The sequence below is a fragment of the Sorex fumeus genome, unplaced genomic scaffold, assembly GCF_029834395.1.
Source record: "Sorex fumeus unplaced genomic scaffold, SorFum_2.1 ptg000010l, whole genome shotgun sequence".
Taxonomy (NCBI): Eukaryota; Metazoa; Chordata; class Mammalia; order Eulipotyphla; family Soricidae; genus Sorex; species Sorex fumeus.
This window is the reverse complement of record NW_026606067.1, coordinates 2,349,856-2,377,141: the sequence shown is the minus strand read 5'-3', so window position 1 is coordinate 2,377,141 and position 27,286 is coordinate 2,349,856. Positions and strand designations below refer to the sequence as shown.

Genomic DNA, 27,286 nt, shown 5'->3' with positions numbered 1-27,286 from the left:
CTGGAGAGAGAGTACGATAGTGAGGGCACTTGCCTTGCATGCAACTGATCCAGGTTTGATTTTCAGCACCCCCTGTGTTTCCCCAAACACATAGCCAGGATTAAGCCTGGAGCTTAATCTGCTGCACAAGACTAGAAAACAGGGGGAAAATTAAAGTGTGAATATAGATAACCAGGAATGTAGCTCAGCAGTAGAGCTGGTCCTCATGTGTGTGAGACCATGAGTTCTATGCCTGGTACCGTGAAATAGACAGATTAAAAACCAAGTGCGAATTATGGAGGGGAGTCCTAATAAATTTAGTAAAAGTAAATAAGAGTTACATGGATAAGTTATTTGTATTTTATAACTTAATTTTGAAAAGATCCTTTTTAGTTTGAATTATAGAGTATGCTTTTTGTGTGGTTAAAAAAAAATCTGTAGGTTTTCAATGTCCTTACTAGTATTAGACCTAAATGATAATTCATACTGGTTTGACTTTAAGGGTTATTAGTAATTTAGGTTTAAGTCTTGTGGCAAGGGCTGTTGGGTGGAGGGACGACTTGCTTTAGAATATTTTATGCCCATGAAAGCATAAATCAGAAATGCATCATAATGTCAAAAAATACAAATCTGAGACACTTTGGAAGTGCCAGGTTTGTGGGAAGAATAGGGAATGTTTCAGAGCAGTTAGTTTGTAAAACATAGAACATGTTCCAATATCAAGATGGAAACATGGCTCTTGCCTTGCATGTAGCCGATCTGGGTTCCCGGCATTCCACCAGGAATGATTCTTGAGTGCAGAATCAGGAATGACCCCTGAGCATTGCCAGGTGTAAGCCAAAAAAAACCCCGAAAAGTCAAAACTTGAATGAACTGAATAATAGCTTTCCAAGAATTGACGTGACAAAAAGCAAAAAGTTGGTTTATCTGATACATATTTTAGATTGTAATATTCAGGAAAAGATTTTGGCATGCCAATCATAAATATCTTTTCTAAACTGTGTACATTCATAACTAAAGCCAAGTAAAACTGTGTGAGTGTGTGTGTGTGTGTGTGTGCGCACGCATGCGCATGTGTGCATGTGCATGCATTGTATAGAGGTGCTTCTTGGGAGCGATCTTTAGAAGTTTTGTTTTTTTTTTTTGAGGATTTTTTTTTTTTTTGCATCAGAAAAAGTTACACAATTCATTTGTTTCAAGACCCTAGGCACTCAGCTCAGTTCAGATTAGACTGTAGGCCAAAAATCAACCTTGTCTTGGAGATCTGGTAACTTTGAGACTGAACGCAGTGATTTGATAGCATTTCTAAGAGACAGTATTATTTTAATTGGCCGGATTAAAAGCTGTAAGAAGGGGCCAGAACAGTAGTACAGTGTACTAACAGTACACTAACAGTAGTAACAGTACTACTAACAGTAGTACAGTGGGCTAAGGCACTTGGTTTTCATGTGGCCAACCAGAATTCAATCCCCAGCATCCCATATTGTCCCTAGGCATCAGCAGGAGTAATCCCTAAGTACAGAGCCAGGAGTAACCCCTGAGCACCACTAGTTGTGGCCCCCAAACCAAAATTTGTAAAAGGTGTAAGGATCTGGAACTATGCTTATGAAATGTGGGAAAGCTAGAAGATGCTACTGGTTGATTTCAGGTTTTTTGTTTGGTTGATTTTTTGGTTTTTTTTTTTTTTAATCTCTCCCTTCTCTCACCTTTGCTCTCCTCTCCCCTCATCCCTCTTCTCTCCTCTTTTTTGTTTAGTTTTGTTTTATGGTTGATTTTTAAACAGTCTCCTAACAGCAAAGTGAGGAATCTTTCTAAGGATTCTGTAAAACTCAGTAATCAATTAAAGACTTTATATAGTGCATGTAAGTAATTTTTTTCTAAATACAGGCATAGTTTGGAATATACCATTAAATATAGATGTCTAATTTTTAAAAAAATATGGGCTTAGAAAAAAATTAGTAAAGAGATATAATCACACTGGTTCATGAGCAAATTCTTCCAAATTCTTCCAAAATTCTTCAAGAGGAGGGACTGGTTTTTTTTTACCCAAACTTTGTTGTTTTGTGGGGAGCCTTCACGGGCATTACTCAAAAATAAATAAGTAAATATGTATATATGTGTTACTCGGGGAACCTCGGGGCGCACCCAGCTCTGCTTAGATAGGCCATGTGGCATTAGGGATCAAACCCGAGTTGGGCACATGCAAGACATGTAGCCCTAATTCCTATGTTTTCTCCTTGACCCCTCGTTTTATTCTTGAGTAGCCAGAGAGATATGAGAGTAAATGTCTCTTTCACTTGGTATCTCATGGTCCCTAGACAGTGACCCAGGAGTGGCCCCTGAGCATTCCCAGGTAGGCCCCAATATAAATCCAAATGAAATCTAGCCTTACCTCCAAATATTGAATATTCTTTTTGAGTAAATTATTTTTCTATTTTATTCTCACAAGTTTTTTATTTTATTATATTTTAATTATCCAATAAAGGTTAGTTTAAAAGATTTTTTTTAAGACTACTTAACTATCAGTAACCAATATAATTAAATTTAATGTAGTATTTGAGTATGCCCTTTTATGAACTCTTCAGTATTTTTCTTGGTTTTAGAGGATCTAGTAGATCCTCTAAATAGCTAACCTTTCATTACTGCTGGCTCTGTGTAAGTTTTTTAATATTTGGACTGTTTTTGTACAAAATGGATGGAGCTTAAGGTGATTATACTTAGTGAAATAAGAAAGTAGAAGACAGGTACTGAATAACTAAAGTGAATGAATTGGCAAAACCCAACAAAACTAATTCCTACTCTGGAACTACCAGGAAGGGGTGAGGAAGAGATGGGTCTTTTTGATAGTGGTATGATTGGAACTCAGGTCATGGGGATGGGGGATACTGAACATCTGTGAACCTCTGCAAATCCATAGTTAATAAAAACTCAATAAAATAGGTTTATGTAAGTTAACAGTATGTTACAGTATTTAATGTCTAAACTGTAGTGCTGTGCTATGTATTTAATTTTAGTAAAGAAATAGATCATAGATATTATTTCTAAAGAAAGATATTGGTAGCCAGAGAGGTAGTACAGTGGATTGAGCATTTACCTTGCATGCAACTGACCCACGTTCAATCCCCATGTCCTTATATGGTCCCCTGAACACCGTCAGGAGTGATACCTGTGTGCAGAGCCAGGAATAACCCTTGAGCATTGCCAGATGTGACCCAAAAGGTTAAAAAAAAAAAAGGATGTTGGTGCTTATTTTTATTGACTTTTATAATGGATACGTTAGAATCTACAACACTTTTTTTCTTATATGTTGTTTAATAGTTGTGTTTTTTCATTTTTATATTGCAGGCTCGTTACCGGAAAGAGCAAACACTGCTTAAACAATTACCTTGCATTCCATTGGTAGAAAATTTGTTGAAAGATGGTACAGATGGCTGTGCTTTAGCTGCCCTTATTCATTTCTATTGTCCTGGTGTTATCAGATTAGAGGGTAAGTGCCCCAATTAAATATTTCTGAACTATAAGTAAGTGGTAAATCTTGAAGATAACATTTAACATAATGAAGCCTTTTCAAAAGAATATTTACAGAAAATTATAGGAAGAGAGTTGAGAAAAGTAGAGGCTGCTCTGTGTATGTGTGTGTGTGTATGTTAAATAGATGGCATATAATTATGTATTTTTACCAAGTCACTAATTATGAAATGACTATGAGGGCTGGAGAATTGGACAGCAGGTAGGATGCCCACCTTGTACACAGCTGACCTGGGTTCTATCCCCAGCACCCATTATGGTCCCCAGAGCCCACTATGGATAAGCTCTGAGGACAGCCACATGTAGAAAGAGAAAAGGAGAGGGAGAGAGAGAAAAGAAGGGGAGTAGAAAAAAAGAGGGAGAGGGAGGGAGATAAGAAATGATATTATCAAATTAACACAAATTCATTACCCTGCTTTTTTCCTATTTCAAGATATTTGCTTGAAGGAAACAATGTCCTTGGCTGATAGCCTGTATAATCTACAGTTGATTCAAGAATTTTGCCAAGAGTATTTGAATCAGTGTTGCCATTTTACCCTGGAAGATATGCTGTATGCTGCTTCATCCATAAAGGTAAATTATTCTTTTTCCTTTGCATTAAGTTTGCTGAAAATCGATTAGATACGTAAATGACCTATGCATTTAAAATTAACTATAGCTGTTATTTCATTTGTTATTTTTCTTAGCCAAAAAAGTTTTTGAAACCAAAGTTTGATGTTTAAATTCAACATTCTGTAAATGTTCTTTTTGAGATCTTTTCTTAAGATTTGGGGGTGGGTATTTGGGGGGCCACACCTGGCATGCTTAGGGAGAGCTATCTCTCTGGCCCCAATACTATTAGATTATTTATACTGATGTCTTTGTACTGTTAGCAAAGTGAGGGTAATAAGCTGTTTGTGGGTCATAGATAAATGCTGACATCATATAGTACAATATGAACCCAATGGGAAAACTAGTTAACGCTTTCAGTGGGAGGATAGAATAATCTGGGAGTGTGAAATCATTCAGGTCCTAGAACTTGAGACAAAAACCAAGAAAGAGAAGAAAACTCTGAAATAATCTGGAAATGAGACTTTTTAAAAAGAACCCAATGTTTTAGCCATTTGTTTCTTGCTTTCGAATATTTCATACTTCCTTACTTGAAGTCATTGTTACTGTTGTTCTGTTAATTATTTTGTTTTGGGGGATGCACACCAGTAATGCTCAGGGTCTTTTTCCAGGTTGGTGCCCCAGGTTCACTCCTGGTGGTCATCTGGAAACCCATGTGGTGCAGGGTTGGAACATGGGGCCTGCAGCAAGCACAGTCTGCTCTCTGGTCTGCTGAGCCCTTTCTGTCTCTGCTACTGCTGTTCTCTCAGGCAATGTTAATCATGGTTCTGGAGCCATAGGACTGCAGGTAGAGCACTTGCCTTGCAAGTGGCCAGCCTGGCTTCAGTCCCTAGAGCACTCTGTATGGCCCCAGATTTTTGTTTGTTTCTGGACGAAACCCAGTGGTGATCAGGCCTTACTCCTGACTGTGCTCAAATTTCACTCTGAAGCAACTCATCTGTTAAATATTAATCAGTTTGATAATAAAAATTTTCTTAGATGCCAGTTACCCAGAATTTAAAAGGCATGATGTTACTTCAAATTATTATAAGAGGATTTGTTTTGTTTTTTAATTTACCAAATTCTATAAATAAAATAATTATTTATGTTTATAGCTTTTATGTAGGCATTTAAAAATACAAACTTGTGGTGGAAATATGCTCCCAAAGAACCTCTTAATCTTCTTTGTAGAACATTTAAGAAATTACTGCTTTCAGGACTAGAGCACAGGGGGTAGGGTGTTTGCCTTACATGCGGCCGACCCGGGTTTGAAAACCAGCATCCCATATGAACCCCTGAGCACCACCAGGAGTAATACCTGAGTGCATGAGCCAGGAGTAACCTCTGTGCATTGCCCAGTGTGACCCAAAAAAACAAAACAAAACAAAAAAAAACAGAAGAAAGAAGAAAGAAATTATTGCTTTCAAAAATAAATGGTAAAAGGATAGTGACTTTGTTGATTTATCCTTACTAATGACTTTTCAAATTAGGTAAATTATATAAATGTTTTATTTCTAAATTACTAAGACAGCCCATCAACCTTCTTGCTATTTAGTTCCTGGATTACTATTGGCTTGAGCATTTTTAAGCATCTATTATAATGCTTATATAATTTAGCTATATGCCTAATTTTTCTTTTAATTTCCTTAATTCTCTTGCCAGAGTAATTATCTTGTGTTCATGGCAGAACTCTTCTGGTGGTTTGAGGTGGTGAAGCCTTCATTTGTGCAGCCTCGCGTTGTTCATCCACAGGGAGGTAATCAGTCTTCTGATCTTTCAGTGTTCCTGTAACAGACACAATGAGAACGTTTCCTACTAACATCTTGTTTTAGCAGTTAACCTTGATAAATTCTGAGTATTTTCCCATATCACTTCTCACAAAATTTTTTGAGAGAAGTGATATGGGAAAGAAAAAGTAAATGCAGAAAATGGTTCTGATTTCAAGCTTTCTATTATGAAACTTATAGCTTTAATTTTTGCCCACTTTGTCTTGGCCTTTTTTTTTTTTTAACCCTCATGTAATTTTTTTGTCACTAAACTATTGGGGCTGGAGCAATAGCACAGCAGTAGGGTGTTTGCCTTGCATGCTGCCACCCAGCCGACCCGAGTTCGATTCCTCTGCCCCTCTCGGAGAACCTGGCAAGCTACCGAGAGTCTCTCGCCCGCTCGGCAAAGCCTGGCAAGCTACCAGTGATGTATTCAATATGCCAAACACAGTAAAAACAAAGTCTCACAATGGAGACATTATTGGGCCCACTTGAGCAAATCGATGAACAACAGGACAGTGCAGTGCTACAATGCTACACTAAACTATGGGGTGTCAGGACAGAGAGACACTCACAAGGTTAAGGTACTTACCTTGTGTGTGACCAGCCCTGATTTGACCACTGGTACAACATGCTCCACAGAGCACCACTGGGAGCAGTGTAGCACAGAGCTGGGAGTAGGCCCCGAGCAATACTACCAGGTGTGGTCCCAGCCCCCATTCCCTCCCCAAAATTATAGGGATGTGTATGTGTAAACCTGGTAGATTTTTTAAAAAATTTTATTATTACTTGCACATAAGAATGAAAGTAGGCTGAAACAGTAGTATAGTAGACAGGGTGCTTGCCTTGCATGTAGTCTACCTGGGTTCAATCCCCAACATCCCATATGATCCCTTGAGTGCAGAGCCAGGAATAACCGCTGAGCATCACTGAGTGTAGCCTGAAAACAAATAAAACCAATAAATGTAGGGATTACTATTAAAATCCTAAAAATTAAGAACAGCATTATCTCTAAAACAGTGATCCATTGATTTCCGTGATAAAACCAGGCATTTATTTCTATATGTAAAAAATAAACCTAAATATTTAAGTTCAATCTAAAGAAGTTTCCTTTCAGCATTACATGTGAAACCAGTTTTTTCTGCTGACCATAGCTGTCCTGCCCTGATGCCAAACATGGTCCACTGCACACCCCAACCTCTTAGCTACTTTTCTTCACTCAAAGTTTGGTACCTTTTTTTTTTTTTTAATTTTTTTATTGAGGTACTATAATGGAGACGTTACTGGTGCCCACTCTAGCAACTTGGTTAACAACGGGAGGACAGTGCTACAGTGCTCCTATAATTTATTCATAGTTATTCATAGCACTCAATGGGAGGACAGTGCTACTATAATTTATTCATAGTTATTCATAGCACTCAACTTCACAATCAGCCATGAATAATGTTTATGTGTACAGTTTTCCCTAATCTTAGCCCCATCATACCAGTATCAGAGATCATTCCCACCTAGGTTCGGGTCATGTGGGGTGCCAGGAACCAAACCCATATCAGTCACATTGCAAGGCAAACACCAACACCGTTTTCCTGTCATTGTGGCTCCAAAGTTTGTTACTTCTAAGATTACTACCCTTATTTCTCTCCATTATTACCATTATATTTCCCTAAAAATGAAAGAATTAGCAAACCTGAAGAAGGAAATTATATGTAATTGGTTGGGGGGGGAGGGAAATTCACTTTAGTGAGTAGAATGGTGATTGCATCTCAAGCTAACATCCGCAGTGTATGCAAAAAATGAAAATAGTCTCATTTTGTCTCCAAGCTGTTAAAAGTAGATTCTGAATATGGTGCCATTATGTAATAAGGAATACCTATAAAGAAGCTGAGATCTTTCTCTAAGACCATTGAGCAAATTTAGACTTAATTAGTAATCATCATAATCAGTATTCAACTTTTTACAGTGAACAGAAAGTGTTCTGTGATTGCATCTGAAACTTTCCAACATCTGTTAGATTACATTAGGTCAAAGGTTAAAAGTAAATTGACTCTTCCTCTAGAGTTTATAAAAAGGTAAATGAAACCATTAGTAAGCTCTACCAGTTCTAATTATTGACCAGAGAAATTCTGTCTCTTTAATTGATTGACTTTATCAACTGTTTATAAAGAAGCAAAAATATATGATAGTAAACATATAATTTAAGGTTTTTCTCTTTCATTATAGCTGAACCTGTGAAAGATATTACGCCTTCGCTTCCTGTCTTGAATGCTGCCCAAAGAAGTGTGTTGGATAGTTCATGTAGCTCTGACTTCTCTCCAAGGTTGATTCCAGAATGACTATTTCCATTCTACTTACTAATAGAATCAAAATGAAATTTAGTTGTGTGCCTTTAATTTTTACAACTTTAAAAAGTTTTTAAGCAGGAATGGTGCTGGGAGACATTTGGTGCTGGGAATGGGGCTCTGCATGCCAAGGCCCTTTGTTTCATTTCCTTGGTCCAGATTTTTTTTGGGGGGGGGGGTTTGGAGCCACACTTGGTTATGCTCAGGAGCCTTGCAGAGCATGTGTTCAGCAATTTTGAACTATTTCCCTGCTGTACAGACCAGATCTTGTCATCTGTGAGGGAATTTCCCTACTGCTTTGTTTGATGACTTCTGTTGAGAGATCACAGCAATATTTATCTTCATATTGAATTTTCTTCTAGTGCTTTAATTCTAGTGCTCTAGGTTTTTCTTGCTGATTTTTGGGCTGCCCCCACCTCTGTACTAGGAGTCACTCGTGGTGGTACTTGCTGGGGACCATGCAGTGCCAGAATCAAACCATGCAAGGAAAGCTCCAAAGCCCTCTCTACCTCTCTAGCCCACAGCCCCACTTGAGTTACTGATCTGTTTTTAGGCCACATTCAGGGATTCTCAGGGCTTACACCTGGCGCTAGGCTCAAGGATCACTCATAGTGGAAACGTGAGGGACCAAATGGGATGTTTGGGATCAAAGTCGGGTTGGCTGCATGCAAAGCAAATACCTTACCTACTGAACTCTCTCCAGCACCCCCACTTAACTTGTTAATATCAAGAACTGAATCAAAAGCAAAGTAAAAACATTCCTACCATTTAATATAAGGATGATTCTGGCTCCTGACCATCTATGAGATAGATATTATTAGTTCATTTTAAAAGTGTTCTTTAAAAAAAAAAATAAAAATAAAAATGTTCTTTAGGGGGCTGGAGTTAAGAATCTTCTAGAGGGCTGGAGAGATACCACAACTGATAGGATGCTTGCCTTGCATGCAGCGACCTAGATTCTATCCCCAACACCCCATATGATCCCTCTGAGCACAGAACCAGGAATAAGCCCTGAACAATGCCAGATATGGTCCCTAAAATTATTGTTATTATTATTGGGGGAAGAGGATTTTTATTATTATTACATAATGAACTAAACTGTAATATAACATTTTAAATATATTTTACATTTCAGTGTGGAAGGAGCTACATATGCGCCCTCTCATCACCATTTGTATTCTCGACATTCACGTGCCCAACCACATTCTTCAGCCTCAGGTAATAAATTTGAAAATATCTTTTTTTTTTTTTTTAATTTTTATTAGTGAGACACCATGAGGTACAGTTGTAGACTTACAAATTTTGTGCTTGGGTTTCAATTATATAATGATCAAATACCCATCCCTCCACCAGTGCCCATTTCCCACCACCACGGATCCCAGTATCCCTCCCACCCCTCATCCCCCCCATCCCACCCTGCCTCTGTGGCAGGGCATTCCCTTTTATTCTCTCCTTTTGGGTGTTGTGGTTTGCAAGAGAGGCATTGAGTGGCAATCATGTTTGGTCTATAGTCTACTTTCAGCATGCTTCTCCCATCCTGGGAGGATCCTCCCAATACCAAACAATTTTAAATCATTTAATTATATGTTAGAGATGGTCATTTTTAGATCTTTAAAAATACTATTTAGCAAGATTCATGCACGGGTCAGGGAGAACATCATGAAAGAAGTTCATGTCAACTTAGTGTAGAATGCAGTTAACACACATTAGTTTTCCTACAACACCGTGATAATATTTTAAAATCAGAAAGAAGGCTTTTCGGAATTTCTTCTGAAGAATAAAAGATAGATTCAGGAAAGTATTGATTATTTTATTGTTGAAAATTTAAGTATGATTATTTGTCAGTTGACTTTTTTAATTTAAATTTTATTTTCATAAAGTTTTTCACAGTAATTGATTACCTTCAATATTTCAGCACCAATCTCAACCACCATTACACCTTTCCATCACCATTATTATTTTGTATTGTTATGAATAGTATGAGATGTCTGTAAGGGTCTTTTTCACAGTGATTCGACAACAAAACAAAACAAAACAAATATATAGTATGTGATGTTCCACAGCCACAAAAGTGGCTGCACACTCCTGGAATTATGATATTTTAAATAAATGGGGTCCGGAGCCATCTCTGCCGTGAGCTGCTCTTGTTCCGAGATTCATTTGTGAATCTCCTGTCAATAGGTTTTTTTTTTTTTTTATTAGTGAAACACCATGAGGTACAGTTGTAGATTTACAAATTTTTGTGCTTGGATCTCGGTCATACCACGATCAAATACCCATCCCTCCACCAGTGCCCATTTTCCACCACCAGGATAATATCCCTCCCCCCCCTTGAAAATATCTTTAAAGAAATTTCATCTATCAGGTGAACTGGGAAATAGTTGAGAATAAATATAAATAAACAGAGGTATCAAGTGTTTTTTTCTGGAAAGTATTATGTGTATATTAAAAGTTTAATCTTATTTCTTTATGCTTGTTTTTCTTCATTGATTTCTAATTCTCCATGCTTTTTTAGTGTCATTAATGAACCCACAAATATATTTTTTAATTCTATAAATTAAAATTTATGTGATTTCAATGACTTTTTTTTTTATTTGAAGGAGGAATTAGAAGGTCATCATCTATGTCATATGTTGATGGCTTCATAGGGACCTGGCCCAAAGAGAAAAGGTAAACAGTAAAATTATTTTCAGTATATTTACTGAAATATTCTTTTTTACTCTTTTGTTGTTGTGGTTAGCCAAATTGCAATAGATTGTTGATTAGTACTTAAGTTTTAAAAGGGTTGTTCATAGGGGCTGGAGTGTTAGTAGAGCAGGTAGGGCGTTTGCATTGCACACAGCCGACTTGGGTTCAATTCCCAGCATCCCATATGGTCTCCTGAGCGCCACCAGGAGTAACCCCTGTGCATCCCCGGGTGTGACCCAAAAAGAAAAAATAAATAAATAAAAGGGTGGCGCATAGGCAAACAATAAAGATCAAAGGGGCTAAATTTAAAACGAACTTGAAGCTTGATTGATGTATAATTTCAGATAATCCGGGGGTGGAAATCTAGTTTTGAGTTACAGCTGGCAGTGCTCAGAGTTGCTCCCAGCAGTGCTTGGCACGTTCAGGAGTACTGTGCATTGCTAGAGACAACTGGAATCAGCCACATGCAAAGCAAAGTGTCTTGACCCCTGTGCTATCTCTCTGGTTTCTCAACTAATTATTAATTATCAGTGATTAAAAATAATTTTCTTTCTGAGGTTATTTAAGAATTTTTTTTTTTTTAGGTCATCAGTGCATGGAGTTTCATTTGATATTTCTTTTGACAAGGAAAGTAGTGTGCAGAGATCCATTCCAAACCGGGGAATCACTCGTTCTATTAGTAATGAAGGAATTACTGTGAACAATAATCGTGTATCTAAACACATTAGGAAAAATCTGTCCTTCAAGCCAGTAAATGGAGAAGAGGAAGCAGAAAGTATTCAAGAAGAACTTAATATAGACTGTCACAGTGACCTCAAGTCTTATGTGCCCCATAATAGAAATAATCTAAATTCTAATGAGAATATTCGTTACAAGGTTCCAAATGGAGCTTTACAAAACAGAGTACTTCTCGATGAGTTTGGCAATCAGGTTGAAACACCAAGCATTGAAGAGGCATTACAGATAATTCATGATACTGATAAATCTCCTCATACACCTCAGCCAGATCAAATTGCTAATGGCTTCTTTCTTCATAGTCAGGAAATGAGTATCCTAAATTCCAATATCAAGCTAAATCAGTCTACTCTTGATAACATCACTGAAACAAAAGGTGCCTTGAGTCCCGTCACTGACAACACTGAGGTAGACACTGGAATCCATGTTCCTTCAGAAGATATCCCCGAAACCATGGATGAAGATTCTTCTTTGAGAGATTATACTGTAAGTTTAGATTCGGACATGGATGATGCATCGAAATTTCTTCAGGATTATGACATGCGCACCAGCAACCCGAGGGGATCACTGAGTCCTTGTCCAAGCACTGTTAGTACCAAGTCACAACCAGGCAGCAGTGCTTCCTCTAGTTCTGGAGTTAAAATGACCAGCTTTGCTGAACAGAAATTCCGGAAACTGAATCACACTGATGGGAAAAGTAGTGGGAGCAGTTCTCAAAAAACAACACCAGAGGGCTCTGAACTTAATATTCCTCACGTGGTGGCTTGGGCACAAATTCCAGAAGAAACGGGTCTTCCTCAAGGACGCGACACTACCCAGCTGTTGGCATCTGAAATGGTACATCTTAGGATGAAACTCGAAGAAAAGAGGCGTGCTATAGAAGCCCAGAAAAAGAAGATGGAAGCTGCTTTTACCAAACAGAGGCAGAAAATGGGAAGGACAGCATTTCTGACTGTGGTGAAAAAGAAAGGAGATGGAATTTCCCCTCTTCGAGAGGAAGCAGCTGGTGCAGAAGATGAGAAGGTGTATACTGATCCGGCAAAAGAAAAGGAACCACAGAAAGGGAATGGACAGAGGAGCAAGTCTCTGGCCGACATAAAGGAAAGCATGGAAGTACCTCAAGCCAAGTGGCTCAAGTCTCCAACAACACCTGTTGATCCTGAGAAGCAGTGGAACTTGGCAAGTCCCACAGAAGAAACCTTAAATGAAGGAGAGATCTTAGAATATACCAAGTCCATTGAGAAGTTAAATTCATCACTGCATTTTCTGCAGCAAGAAATGCAGCGCTTGTCACTTCAGCAGGAGATGTTAATGCAGATGAGAGAGCGAGAGCAACAGTCGTGGGTGATTTCACCTCCCCAGCCCTCTCCGCAGAAACAGAGCCGGGAATCGAAGCCACCCCGGCAGGCAGGAGCGTCCTCAACCATTGCTTCCTTCTCCTCAGACTCCCCTCGGCCCACTCACCCATCGCCACAGTCTTCTCACAGGAAAAGCGGATCTTTTTCTGTGAAAAATCAAAGGACTCCAAGGCCAAATGAGTTAAAAATCACACCTTTGAATCGAACGTTGACCCCCCCTCGGTCTGTGGATAGTCTTCCTCGGTTAAGGAGGTTTTCGCCAAGCCAGGTTCCTATTCAGACGAGGTCCTTTGTGTGTTTTGGGGATGATGGAGAACCTCAGCTAAAGGAATCCAAACCAAAGGAGGAAGTGAAAAAAGAGGAGCTGGACTCCAAAGAGACTGAGGAACAGCACCTACAAAACCCAGAGGAGACGGAACCCAAACCTCTGGAGTCAACAGTTTCAGAAGTCCTGTCACAGCCTGTTACAGAGACTGTCTGCCTGACACCGAATGAGGACCAGTTGAATCAACCCACAGAACCTCCAAAACCTATTTTCCCACCTACTGCTCCTAAGAATGTTAATCTAATAGAAGTTTCCCTCTCTGATTTGAAACCCCCAGAGAAGGCTGATGTGGCTGTTGAAAAGTACGATGGCGAAAGTGATAAAGAACAGTGTGATGAAGAGCAGAAAGTCTGCTGTGGATTCTTTTTTAAGGTAACTGTCTACTTGGTTTTAAGCATCTTATATGGGTTTGGGTTTTTAGTAGCTTGACAGCTTTTTAAATTATTATTAACAGTTCCTTTCATCAAAAGTCTGGTCAGCTGTAAATCTTAAACTAGATGTTTTTGGTATTTGCCTCGAGAGTCACATTCAAACACACTGATTTCTAGATCAGCCATCTCTTCATCACAGTCATCTCTTCATCAAGTCATAGTGCACGTTCAGAAATGCTGTTCACGCTACTTTACCTCTCTCACTTTTATGAAGGAAAATGAAGCCTACCCTGTGGGGTTGGGGATATCATGTAGCTCATGTATGTAAGACTTGAACCCCATCACCCCCCAGAAAAGATTAAGGTAAAGGCCCTCCCGTTGTTCGTCAATTTGCTCGAGCGGGCCCAGTAACGTCTCCATTGGAGACTTTGTTGTTACTGTGCCTGGCATATCGAATACGTCACGGGGAGCTTGCCAGGCTCTGCCGTGCGGGCGAGATACTTTCCGGAGGGGCGGAGGAATAGCTGGAGCGATAGCACAGCGGTAGGGCGTTTTCCTTGCATGCAGCCAACATGGCCAACCCGAGTTCGATTCCTCCGCCCAAAAAAGATTATTCAAAATTTATACTCAGTTGCTAATTTGTAAAGAGTTTACAACTTGACTTTGGCATTGCACATAAGTATATTTTAGCATCTGAACATCTAAGATGTTCACAACTTACATATTTTGAGTTGTGAACATCTTCTTTTATATGGTCGTTTTGTCCTTTTTTGGGAGAGGGGGCATGGGGAAGGCGACACAGCCAGAGGTGCCCATGGCTTGTTCCTGGTGGTGCTCAGGGCCCAGAGTGATTGCTCTAAGGCCCTTTGTAACATAAAAATTTGTGTGGCATGTTCTGTCTTAACCATGGTAGCATTTTTTGAATCAAAGATACAGATCACTATTTAATTGGGAGGTGGGGGCGGCGTGGGGTGGGCGTCGCTCTAGTGACACAACCAATTAGACCAGTGGTGCCAGGGATCACAAAGGCCACACTTGGTGGTGCTCAGTGGTCACTGTCTTAATATTCAAGTTCCTTACTACCTCTCTATTCCTGACAAAGAAAGGAAAACAAAAAAGGAAAGGAAAACAGATTTAACCGGGATTAGCCATTTGCAGGGCAAGTTCATTACCCCCTGTTTCATAACCCCAGCCCTGAAGTCACAGCTTCTTAGCTGGCTTTCTGCCTATTCTAATAATGTCCTTCTGGTCTTCGTTCTGCTGATTGAGATCATTGTTGTTAGAGCTTAGCTTCAGTGAAGTTGTTCTCTATGAAAATACTTCAGATTTGACCTGGGGAGATAGCCAGGGGTTAATGCCTTTTAGAAGAGATATGTACAATGTGCCTATTTTCACTTCAAAGGAAAACTTTTAGGACAATTCTGAACCCATCAAGCAACTGCCAGAGCCTCAACTTAAAAACTGTCCAGGGTAGCTCAGAGGTAAAGCATTTGCCTTGCACATCTCAGTGAGGCCTTGGGTTTGAGCTCCAACACTCCCCTTCCCACCCACAAAAGAACCATATAACAGTAGTTTCATTTGTGAGGTAACCAGGGGTTGCAGGTATGAGGGTAATTTTATATGTGTTTACATTGTGTAGAAATACAATTCACATGCAGTTTTTTAAATGGAGGGACTCAAATTTTAGGGCTCCCCCAACCTTGATGTTTTTTTTTGCCCTTTCTATGATAGTTCTTAACTAATTCTTCCTAAGTTTTGAAAATCTGAGTAAGGTAAATGCCGCGATGTGTTAATCATCGAACTATTGCCATTTTCCATGTGGATACATCTGCAGTTGCTCAGTGGCCTCCAATGACTCCACTAAATCACTATGCCTTGGTTCCATTTGAGGCCAAGGCTCCCAGGCCACCGCCACATCTGCCACAAGCATCTCCTTAGCCTGGGATGGACCCCACTCCTTTGGCCAGACCTCAAGATTGTTTTTTGGCATTCAAGGGCCCCTCACTTCCTGAGGAAACTAATGCAGTTCCTGTCCCCAGACCCAAATCAACCTGGGGACCTTACCTTCTGACAGTAGGGTAGGCCTGCTCCTGCCCTTCCTGACCCTTCCACCTCCAACCCTCGGACCCATGGACTGTGCCTTTGGTTTTGGTTTTTATATGAGTATTTATAACGTGAGGGTCATAAGAACAGTTGCCATTTTAGGCATCTCTTCGCTTCCTAATTTCTGTAATGTGCTTGCAAATGCTGGAGTTAAAGTGAACAGATCAGATTTTCAGTTGTAAGAATAAGCACTAAGTAGAGCCACACAAGCTGAGAAAATGGCACCCAGAATACTCATCTTTTCCAATGAAATTCATTCTTAGGATGACCAAAAGGCAGAAAATGATATGGCAATGAAACGGGCTGCTTTGCTGGAGAAACGATTAAGAAGGGAAAAAGAGACTCAGCTTCGGAAACAGCAGCTGGAAGCAGAAATGGAACATAAGAAAGAAGAGACAAGGTAAAGGAAATTGTATGTCATTTCTCAGTGAGAGTAGTTCGAGTTCACTGAGAGCCAGGAATGTGGGTCAGTGTAGAACATTTGCCTTGCATGTCTGAGTCCTGGACTTGCTTCCTGACACTACAAAAACATAATTTCTTGAATATTTGCACACACGCACATGTATCTTATAATTGATATGTGTCTGTGTATTATTGACTTACATGATCTTATTTAAGGTGGACCACATAAAGTGCTGAAAGACAGTGATTCTAAGTCGCATCAGTTATACTCTCCAAGGGGCTGGAGAGAGAGCACAACGGGTAGGGGTTTGCCTTGCAACCGACCCGGGTTCGATTCCCAGCATTCCATATGGTCCCCTGAGCACTGTCAGGAGTAATTCCTAGTGCAGAGCCTGGAATAACCCCTGTGCATCGCTGGGTGTGACCCAAAAAGCAAAAAATATATATATATATATATATATATACTCTCCAATGTCTGTTTTTTTTGGAATGCAGAATAAGAAATTTAACATTTGGAGAACAGATGACTTGTTAAAGAAACTTTGGTACATCTACACAATGGAGTACTATGCAGTGTTAGAAAAGATGAAGTCATGAAATTTACATACAAGTGATACTACATGGAAAGTATCATGCTAAGTGAAATGAGTCAGGAAGAGAGAGACAGACAAAGAAAGATTGCATTCATCTGGGAAATATATAAAGTAACAAAATAGGAGACTAACACCCAAGAATAGCCAAGATAAGTACCAGGAGGTTCACTCCATGGCTTGGAGGCCAGCCATACATGCTAAGGGAAAGGGCAGCATAGATAGAGAAGGGAGCACCAAGTAAAGGGTGTTGGGAGGATCCTCCCAGGATGGGAGATGCATGCTGAAAGTAGACTATAGACTGAACATGATTGCCACTCAGTGCCTCTTTTGCAAACCACAGCACCCAAAAGGAGAGAGAGAGCAAAAGGAAATGCCCTGCCACAAAGGCGGGGTGGGGAGGTGATGGGGGGAGGAGGGCTACTGGGATCCGTGTTGGTGGGAAATGGGCACTGGTGGAGGCATGGGTACTCGATCATTGTATAACTGAAACCCAAGCACAAAAATTTGTAAGTCTACAACTGTACCTCATGGTGTTTCACTAATAAAAGTTTAAAAAAAAAAGAAATTTAACATTTGGTTTCTTAGGCGTAAAACTGAGGAAGAACGTCAGAAGAAAGAAGATGAGAGAGCACGCAGAGAATTTATTAGGCAAGAGTATATGAGGCGCAAACAACTAAAACTAATGGAAGACATGGATACCGTAATTAAACCCCGCCCGCAAATAGCAAAGCCCAAGAAACAGCGCCCCAAATCTATTCACAGAGATCATATTGAATCCCCCAAAACACCTATTAAAGGTCCTCCAGGTAACACAACTTCTTACAAAGAGTCTGTTCATAAACACCAGCCGCCTAGTTTGTTGTACTAACTTGATTGTATTTTGGTATGCTGAATTGGATACATCATTTAGGACTGTGCATGCTCCTTATTTGGAGAACCAAAATGAGCAAGTTAAATATGTGCATGCATATATTCAGTAGCATAAATATGAATGCCAAAATAAAACCACTTTAAATACTAATCTGTAAAGGAACTGTGGCTTCACAATAACTCCTGAATTATTGCCTACCATTTCTAAACTTGTAAGTTTAACAGACAAATACTGTGTGCAAGAATTCCATCTTTCATTAAAACTAAATGTCAATGGGCTGGAGTGATAGTACCGTGGGTAGGGCGCTCATCTTGCTTGCGCCAACCCAGGTTCAGTTCCCAGCACCCCATATAGTTCCCTGAGCACAGAGCCAGGAATAATCCCTGAGCATTATTGGGTATGGCTCAAAATGAAGACCAGCAAAAATCATGGAATTCCAGAGAACTTCTATTTTCTTAAAATTGAAGAAAAATGACATTTACTTCCTGAAAAGAACTTCATCTTCTGGACATTGAAATTAATATATATTGGCTCAAGATAAATAATTTTCCATTTAGAAATCAGATATCATAAATATTCTTCATTCTTTTTATTTTTTAATTTAAATTTTTTGTCAATATTTTTAGTTTTCTTAAGTGACCAATACATCTGGTATTGCCACTTTCCTTGTGGAATAAATCCTAACAACAATAGATTTTATTATTTCTTACTAATTTTAAACAAATTGTGCATATATGCATGCAAACATATTCTGTTTAGGTTAATAATAACGAAACAACAACAGAAATTTTATTTTCATGTGCTGGTGTTACCTAATGAACAGACTCTCTTCTAGTTGTTCCTTTTCAATTTGTAATTTTGTTTTTCTTCAGGATCACGAATTTATCGTGTTTTTTCAGTCTCTAGCCTTTCCTTGGCATCCCTGAACACAGGCGACAACGAGAGTGTGCATTCAGGCAAGAGAACACCAAGGTAATTCCATGCTAGGAATATCTTTCATAGAAAATACATTCCCTGCAAATATTTTTATAAAGAATGAATCATAACCATGCATGTTTGGCATGTTTTGCTGACTTGGTTTGGGTATCTCTTAAGTGAAATTGAAATACAAAGAAGTCTGTTCACTTTAAAATGCTAATTTTTGATTTACTGACATTGATAAAATACTTCTTATAAATACAGTAGCGGTAACTATACGTCAGTTGCTAAAATGATGTGATAAAATCAGGCTTATAGAAATAAGAAATGTATCAGCTTTTTTTTTGAATTTTATTGAATTTTATTGAATCACATGAGATAGTTATAAGCTTTCATGTTTCGGTTACAATCAAACACCCATCCCCCCACCAGTGCACATTCCCCACCACCAATCTCCCCAGTATATCCCCCTTTCCCACCCTCCCTCTGCCTCCATGGCAGATATGATTCTCCATAATCTCTCTCTGCTTTTGGGCATTATGGTTTGCAATACAGACCCTGAGAAGTTATCATGTTTGCTCCTTTATCTACTTTCTGCACACATCTCCCATCCCGACCGATTTCTCCAGCCATGTTTTTCTTAGTGATCCCTTCTCTATTCCAGCTGCCTTCTCCCCTTTGCTCATGAGGCAGGCTTCAGCTATGAAGCAGTCTACCTGTCCCGTGTATCTACTGTCCTTAGGCGTCAGCCTCATGTTATGTTGTTTTATACTCCACAAATGAGTGCAGTCCTTCTATGTCTGTCCCTCTCTTTCTGACTCAGGAAATGTATCAGCTTTTCTAGCTTATTTCCCACCAAGTAGAGTTTCCTCCCTTAGAATAATTATAGTGTTTGCTTATTACTTACAAAAGATTGTTTTTGTTTTGGGGCCATACCAAGTGTCCTCTGAGGCTGCTCTTGGCACATTGCTTAGGGTTGCATCCAGTAAAGCTCAGGGTACCAGGTAGTGCCAAGGATCACAAAGCATGCCCTCCAGCCCTTTGAGCTATCTTCCTAGCCCAGAAAGATCTCTTTGTATCCTCTCTTTATCTCTAGAATACATCTCAAGGACTGAAAATCAGTATTTTATTACCTTAAACTTCTTTAATACCCCTGGCTTAAAAAAATTAAAAATATTCTAGGGACCAGAGCAATAGTTACAGTGGACAGGGGGCACAGCCATCCTGGGTTTGACCTCCAGCACCCCTTAGAGTCCCCCAACCAGGAGTAATTGCTGAGTGCAGAGCCAGGAGTAAGCCCTGAGCATCACTGGGACTGGGTGTGGCCCAACCTGCCCCCCGCCAAAAAAAATATTTCTAGTGATAGTTATCAGCTCTGATAGTTGTTCTTTACCATTCTACTGTGTTATATGCCAGTTTTTACTGGAAAACCGGTCTTTCATTCAAATATTTAAGAATTCCTGGGGCTGAAGTGATAGCACAGCGGGTAGGGTGTTTGCCTTGCATGCAGCCAACATGACTGACACAGGTTTGATTCCCAGCACCCCATATGGTCCCCTGAGCACCGCCAGGAGCAATTCCTGAGTGCATGAGCCAGGAGTAACCCCTGAGCATCGCCGGGTGTGACCCAAAAAGCGAAAAAAAAAAAAAAGAATTCCTTCTACACACGAGGCACTTAGATAAATATAATTAAGACAAAAGTTCACATTGGGATGATGTATGCGTGAAAAGCATAATTAACAGTATTGTAAATCCCAGTACTTTAGTAAAAATGATTAAGACAGAAGTTTACTATCCTTTTATTTATCAGCCCATGTGCAAGGCAAGCACCCTGCCACTGTACTATCACTCCAGCCCTATCCTTTCATTTTCAAGTTTCTTGGTTGATATACGTTAGTGCTCTCACATACCTACCCTTCCGATCTTCAAATGTTCTTACTCTATTGGAGATAACAATATTCTATTTGTTTCTTAGATCAGAGTCTGTAGAAGGCTTCTTATCTCCAAGTCGCTGTGGCAGTAGAAATGGAGAGAAAGACTGGGAGAATGCATCAACAACCTCTTCAGTGGCTTCTGGGACAGAATATACGGGTTAGTGTCTTTGCATCTCAGTCTAACACACTGATTAGGACAGATACAAGCTGAGCTAGCGGCATTTTCACTGGCAAACCTCTTGATCTAAACATGGAGCTAGCCAGAATGCAGACAGGAGGGTCAGTTGCAGGGGTACATTCCCACCTACGTAGGGCATGACTTTTCTTAGATGAACTGAAATTAGCAGTATTCTCATTCCTTGACTTCTTTCTTCAAAGTACTAGCCCTTTCTGCATTCCAATTTGAGTCTGAAGGTTTAGAAAAGTGCTTCCAGTAATACCTGTGTCCATGGACAAATGCCCTTCATAGGCAAAGTCTCTCTTATTGGGATTTGTGTACATCTTTTAAAATAGTGAAAGACTCTGAAAGGTGAGGAGAATTAATGCACTGGATCGAAGGGGATCCAGCCTCAGATATCACTATCAGTTTCTCTTCTGGTCTTTGGGTAGGCATTGGTGAGATTAAAGCAAATTGAAAGTCAGAAAGTCAGTAGAACATTTCAGAGACGTGAAGGAGGCCAGTGAGGTAGCCCAGAGGACTTGAGTTACAGGACTGGCATGAAGAGCCCCAACTTCGGTCCCTAGCACCAGCTGAGCACCACCAGTTGGGCCCCCACCTCCCCATCCAACCCCCTGCAGAAGAGGAGATGAGAGCTCTGAGCATGTGGTTCAGGAGAACAAGAGCTCTGGCGGTTGCTGCATCTGCAGTGAGTAGTGGCAGCTGCCCCGTGAAGGCCCAAAGGGGATTAACACTTAACTCCTTTCCACCCTGGCTTCTTGTTGTGGCTCTTAGTACAGTGTCCTCAAGCCACCAAACAGACTTAAGGCCTGGAAGTGAACTATATTTGCTTCTTTCCGACTATGCTTCTCTGTGTTCATTAGTCTGGCATTTCGTGGGCCAGCTGCTCACTGTCCTAGACCACCCTTCTCACTGCTCTGCTGGGCCACTTCCTGCTGACTCGAGCTGGTGATTAGATTTTCAGGAATTATAGAAGCTACAGAGACTTTGGTAGCTTGAAATCAGCTGTGGTAAGAATTGTTATCACAGAAATAAGTGCAAACCAGGGCTGTTTTTTTCTGTTTCTTGCCCCCAGAGTGGTTTTTCAGGGGTCAGAGATACATCGAGTAAGATGCTTGCCATGCACATGACTGATCCAGGCGCAATACCTGGCTTCCTGTATTGTCCCCTGGTACCACCAGGAGTGACCCCTGAGCATTGAGCCAGGAGTAAGTCCTGAGCACAACTGAGTGTGGCCCAGAAGCAAACATAAAACCAGGGGCTGGAATAATAGTACAGTGGGTAGGGTAGGGTGTTTACCTTACACCCGACTGATCCGTATCCAAGCCCTGACATCCCATATGGCCCCCGAAGTCCTGCCGGAAGTGATTCCTGACCTCCAGGACAGGAGTAGGTCCTGAGCCTGGACAGGTGTGACCAAAAACTAAAACAGAAAGTGATTTTTTAGTGCATTACTCAGAGTAAGGCACAGTTCTTACCTTCCAAGACAGAATTGAGCACATGGGAAGAAGAGGCAGATTATACTGTAAGCCACCCTTCATGGGTTGCAGTGTTTCAGAGCAAATGGCAAACACTGCTTGTGGGTTTTTGTGTGTGTTTGTTTGTTTGTTTTTCTTTTTGGGTCACACCTGGCAATGCTTCGGGGACCATACGGGACACCAGGGATTGAACCCAAGTCGGCTGCATGCAAGGCAGATGACCTACCCGTTATACTATCACTCCGGCCCCTGCTTGTGTTTTATTGACAGAAATTCACTGGAGGTATAGAAGAAGGAAAAAGATGAAGTTATTTCTTATTTTTTAAAAATAAAAATTACGGGGGCTGGAGTAATAATACAGAGAGTAGAGCACAAATTTGCTTTGCATGGTGGCTGACCAGAGTTCAATCCCCAGCGTCCCATGTTTTCCCTGAGCTCACCAGGAGTGATTCCTGAGTGCAGAGCAAGGAGTAAACCCTGAGCATCGCTGGGTGTGGGGGCCAGGTCGATGGCTCAGAGGGCCAGAGAACATGTCAGACGTGCACAGGCTCTGGGTTCATCCCAGACAGGTGCCTCATGGCCTTCCTAGAACTTCTCTCCCAAGGAGGGAAATAGTTTTTTTCCTACAAACCTTCATTAACTCATGTCCCTGTAATATAGGATTCATTCTATACTACAGGGTCACTTTCCAGCAACCCTACCAGACTCGAGAAAGAAAGAGGGGGGCGGGGGAGGGGGGGCGGGGAAGCAGGAACCCAAGTGATGGTACAGCCAGGAGGGCAATTTGCCTTGTATGTGGCCGATCCAGGTTCTTTCCCCGATATCCCAGGTCATCCCCCAGCATCAGGAGTGATCCCTGAGTATAGAATCAGGAGTAGCCCCTGAACATCACTGGGTGTGGCAAAAAGGGGGGGGGGGGGAGCATTTGATGCTGATGGTAACACCTGCTTTCCAGCTCTGCTCTCCCAGGCACCCCAGATAGCCTAGGAAATATCCTCAAGATAGACCCTGTGTGGGTAAAGCAGCTAACGGGAGCACAGCACCAGGGTCTGTCTACAGCACCAGACTTCAGTTTTCTCTTAGTGTAATGAAAACATAAAAGCATTATCATATAAGCACAGTGTTTCTGACTTGGATCTTAATCCATTCATACCTTAGGACCAAAGCTCTACAAAGAACCCAGTGCAAAATCTAATAAGCACATAATACAAAATGCTTTAGCTCATTGCTGTTTGGCTGGAAAAGTAAATGAAGGTCAGAAGAAAAAAATACTGGAGGTAAGCATGTTTGCATACAGTTCAGTCTGGGGACATTCTCAAATTGAAGGAGTCTTCTGTTTATTCACAAAGAAAGACTCTGGGCACCAAAGATAATAAAGTGTGGAGGGCATTTGCCTTGTATGCAGCCAACCCAGGTTCAATCCCTAGCACCCTATATTTTCCCCCAAGGCCACCAGAAATGATTCCTGAGCACAGAGCACAGGAGTACCCCTGAACATCACCAAGTATGGCACCAAACAAAACAAAAATACTCTCTGTTGGCTCCTAACATTTGAGTGGTATATATAAAAAATCTATGACCATGTTTTAATTATTAGATTTAGTTGTTCATGGTCAGTTCTGGAAGACTATGCTTATTGTAGACTACAATTGATTTAGATTATATAAATTATAAATTATTTTCTTAGAGTCACTCATTCAAGTTTTATAGGAATCCTTTTTTAAAAAAAAGATATGATTTGGGGCTGGAGCGATAGCACAGCGGGTAGGGCGTTTGCCTTGCATGCAGCCAACATGGCCAACACAGGTTTGATTCCCAGCACCCCATATGGTCGGTCCCCTGAGCACCGCCAGGAGCAGTTCCTGAGTGCATGAGCCAGGATTAACCCCTGAGCATCGCCGGGTGTGACCCAAAAAGCAAAAAAAAAAAAAAAAAGATATGATTTTCTTTTATAATGTGTATCTTATGTTTTACTGTTAAAGAATTTACATTTTTAATTTCATATAATTTGAACATGCATTTAAGAAATTATGTATCAACTTGATGAATAAAGGTTTTTTAATCCTTTGTTGTTATTTTCTTCTAAAGGAAATGGAGAAATCGGATGCCAACAACTTCCTAATCTTGTTCCGGGATTCAGGCTGCCAGTTCAGATCTTTATATACTTACTGCCCAGAAACTGAAGAAATTAATAAATTGACTGGCATAGGCCCAAAATCTATCACTAAAAAAATGATTGAAGGACTTTACAAATATAATTCTGACAGGAAACAGTTTAGTCACATACCTGCAAAAACCTTATCTGCCAGTGTTGATGCCATTACCATCCACAGCCATTTGTGGCAAACCAAGAGACCTGTGACACCAAAAAAACTCTTGCCCACTAAGGCATAGGAGTCAGGAGATATTTGTTGAGAACTCTCGTAGTGAATTTGCACTTCATCTTTCCTGCCTATTAAGAATGTTTCTAATTGCCAACAAGACTTTTGCTCATTGAAACTGGACATTGAGCTCCGTTGCCAGGAACAACTGGAATGTGGCCCACAGTATTTGGAGTGTAGAGAAGTCTCACTTAGGTGGCAAATTGAAGCGATGAAGGAATCGGTTCACAAATGGAGGTTTGTTTCACTGGGTTCACCAATTGGATATAATGAAGCACTGAATTCTCATGGACGCTGGTTGGACTTAGAGTTTAAATATGGCTTAGATCACAAATTATGTGTTCCATTTGTTGCTTTTTAAAAAACATTTTTAATGTATTTGCTCATCTTCAGATGGTTTATTTTGCTAATTATCTCTCGGGGGAGGGGGTGGATTTATTCTAAGATATCTTTGACTTTTGTTACACATGGAGATCATAAGAATAGGAACTGTGCCTTCATTGGTAACTTGCACCTTTCTTATGATGCTCAGAGAAACACTAGTGTTTGGTTTTCCAGTAACCCTTATGTTATAATGGTGTTAGGACATATGCAAGAATTATTCTACTTAGTATTTACAGTTCTGTATTTATTGTTCACTCAAGTATTAACATTTCTTCATTAAATAAAAGGAGGAGGTGTTGTAAAGAGCTGCTAGTAGATTCGCTTTAAATCACGTGAGCTTAACCAAGAAAATGTTTAAGTTGCTGATTAAATCAGTTTTGTTTTTTACTCTTCTGACCAACTCGGAACCACTTAGATTGTTGTCTTAGCAAGTATCCCTTTTAAAGTATCCCTTTTAAAGCAAGTCACTTTACAAGCTGGCAGGAGTGAAAGACACTTTGAGAGTAGTCTTTCAGTCTGAAAATTTAGGACTTCCTGCCACTATGGAAGAGGTCTTTATGTTATATTTATAACTGAAAAAAGAATTATATCTAGAATTTATAAACATGTACAAAGGGCTACATTTTGATTTTAATTTTTTTAATAGCATCACATTATTTTACTTCTTGAGTTTTTCTTTTTCATCCCATTTGAGTGGAACAGCTTAGATTAAGTACACTCTCAGATCTCCTCTACATGATATTTGTTCCATTAACAGTATATGCCAGAGGGTTAGTTGGGGAAAAACTTTATTCTCAGGAAAAGACTTGAATGATTATGTGACCCTGTTATGTTTCAGTGTTGTGACAACTGTGTAAGCTTAGGGGGGGAAGACAGTATTGTATCATAGGTGAGATGCATAGTTTGTTTTTTTTTCATGGGAAGTAGAGATTTAAAATAAACACGTTTCTCCAACTGCTGTTTGGAGAAATAGCTAGTATCTCATATGATGTATTTACTCATTTTTTAAAAAAGAGTAGGAATGAGATGTCCCTGAACTGTACTTTTCTATTATTATAAGGCCTTTAGGCATCAATGCATCTGGGTTATCAACATTTTCTCAAATGCTGTCAATATTTTACTGTAATTTATGTTCTTATATTTATGTATATTTGTTAAAACTGTAAAAAAATGTTTTACAGATTTTTTCCAATATCTGTGCAAAATATATGTGTAGCTCAAAACTATTTGTGATCTGCTGTTTGCATGTAAAAGACCAGGATATGTAACTCTTATTTTAAGTGCATACATATTGTGTATATAATATTGAAATGAGGAATTGTACATTTTATTCTTCAGACAGCAGTTACTATCAGGAGGAAATGGTTATCAAACACATACATGCTTAGATTAAGCTAGTTTTTAAAAGTAGCAAATGAATCTAATCAGAATACGACAAATAACAATTAACTATCCCTTATCAAAGCGGTCTTTGTGACAATACTTAACTATTAAATTTGCCAAAAAATTAGTTGTAACACAATGGGAATCAAAATTAAACCAGACCACTCTTAAATTCATGTGCAATGAATGAATGTCCATATGTCTGAAGGGAGAATGTGAATATTGCCACAAAATGTTCATTGCTTTCAGTATAATATTTTACTTTATTAGTGCAGAAGGAATATGGATATATTTCTCTGTAAGTCTGCAGTTTTTTTTTAAATTATGGTGCAGCTTTTTAAATTACGTTTTTAAAGTTACACAAATGAAAATTATGTTCTTTCATAAAGACTGGAGAGTTTCACCAACCTTATGGAAACGCCTTGGTGCTTCCGGGTTAAAATGTAATTATTCGATAAAATTTGCCAAACACTTCTTATGTAAACTGGTGCGACCTGTCTAATTCTGCTGTTTGACATACCTTTGGAAAGCTTTTACTTCCTCTTGATTTCCGGTTTTGTTTTTAAATGACTATGAGAGGTTCTGTTGGCTGTTCCAGTGGGTGGCGGACACTGCCGGGCAGGGCAGTGTAGGGTGTTTCCTGGCGCGCGCTCAGAGGCTTTTTCTAAATGCTGTGCTGTAACCTATTGTCACATGGGCTATTCCCTGGTACCGTGTACTTGCTCCCTTTTGTTCGAATAAAAGCATGGCACCAAGTGTCTCCGTTTTCTTTTTCTTTTTTAAATGTTTTTTATTGAATCACCATGAGATACAGTTACAAAGCTTTCACGAGTTTCAGTCATACAATGATCAAACACCCATGCCTCCACCAGGGCACATTCTCCACCACCAGTGTCCCCAGTATCCCCCCCACCACCTCCACCCCACCCCACTCCCTTCCTCTGTGGCAGGCACCTTCCTTCTTACTCTCTCTACTTTGGGGCA

At 39.9% G+C, this 27,286-nt stretch overlaps 1 protein-coding gene across 2 annotated transcripts in view; it reads left to right on the top strand.

The window, feature by feature from the left end:
- CAMSAP2 (calmodulin regulated spectrin associated protein family member 2) overlaps nucleotides 1–27,058 on the top strand; it is an 85,370-nt gene extending 58,312 nt beyond the window's left edge. For both annotated transcript variants that reach the window (XM_056110508.1, XM_056110507.1), the window contains 13 exons: nucleotides 3,325–3,466; nucleotides 3,941–4,080; nucleotides 5,758–5,851; nucleotides 8,082–8,178; nucleotides 9,336–9,418; nucleotides 10,801–10,870; nucleotides 11,473–13,678; nucleotides 16,044–16,180; nucleotides 17,361–17,581; nucleotides 18,546–18,618; nucleotides 20,540–20,655; nucleotides 23,313–23,431; nucleotides 24,243–27,058. In XM_056110508.1, coding sequence (XP_055966483.1) covers nucleotides 3,325–3,466; nucleotides 3,941–4,080; nucleotides 5,758–5,851; nucleotides 8,082–8,178; nucleotides 9,336–9,418; nucleotides 10,801–10,870; nucleotides 11,473–13,678; nucleotides 16,044–16,180; nucleotides 17,361–17,581; nucleotides 18,546–18,618; nucleotides 20,540–20,655; nucleotides 23,313–23,431; nucleotides 24,243–24,548 — 3,804 coding nt within the window. In that variant the 3' untranslated portion in view covers nucleotides 24,549–27,058. The remainder of the gene's footprint in view (nucleotides 1–3,324; nucleotides 3,467–3,940; nucleotides 4,081–5,757; nucleotides 5,852–8,081; nucleotides 8,179–9,335; nucleotides 9,419–10,800; nucleotides 10,871–11,472; nucleotides 13,679–16,043; nucleotides 16,181–17,360; nucleotides 17,582–18,545; nucleotides 18,619–20,539; nucleotides 20,656–23,312; nucleotides 23,432–24,242) is intronic.
- The last annotated feature ends 228 nt before the right edge of the window (nucleotides 27,059–27,286 follow it).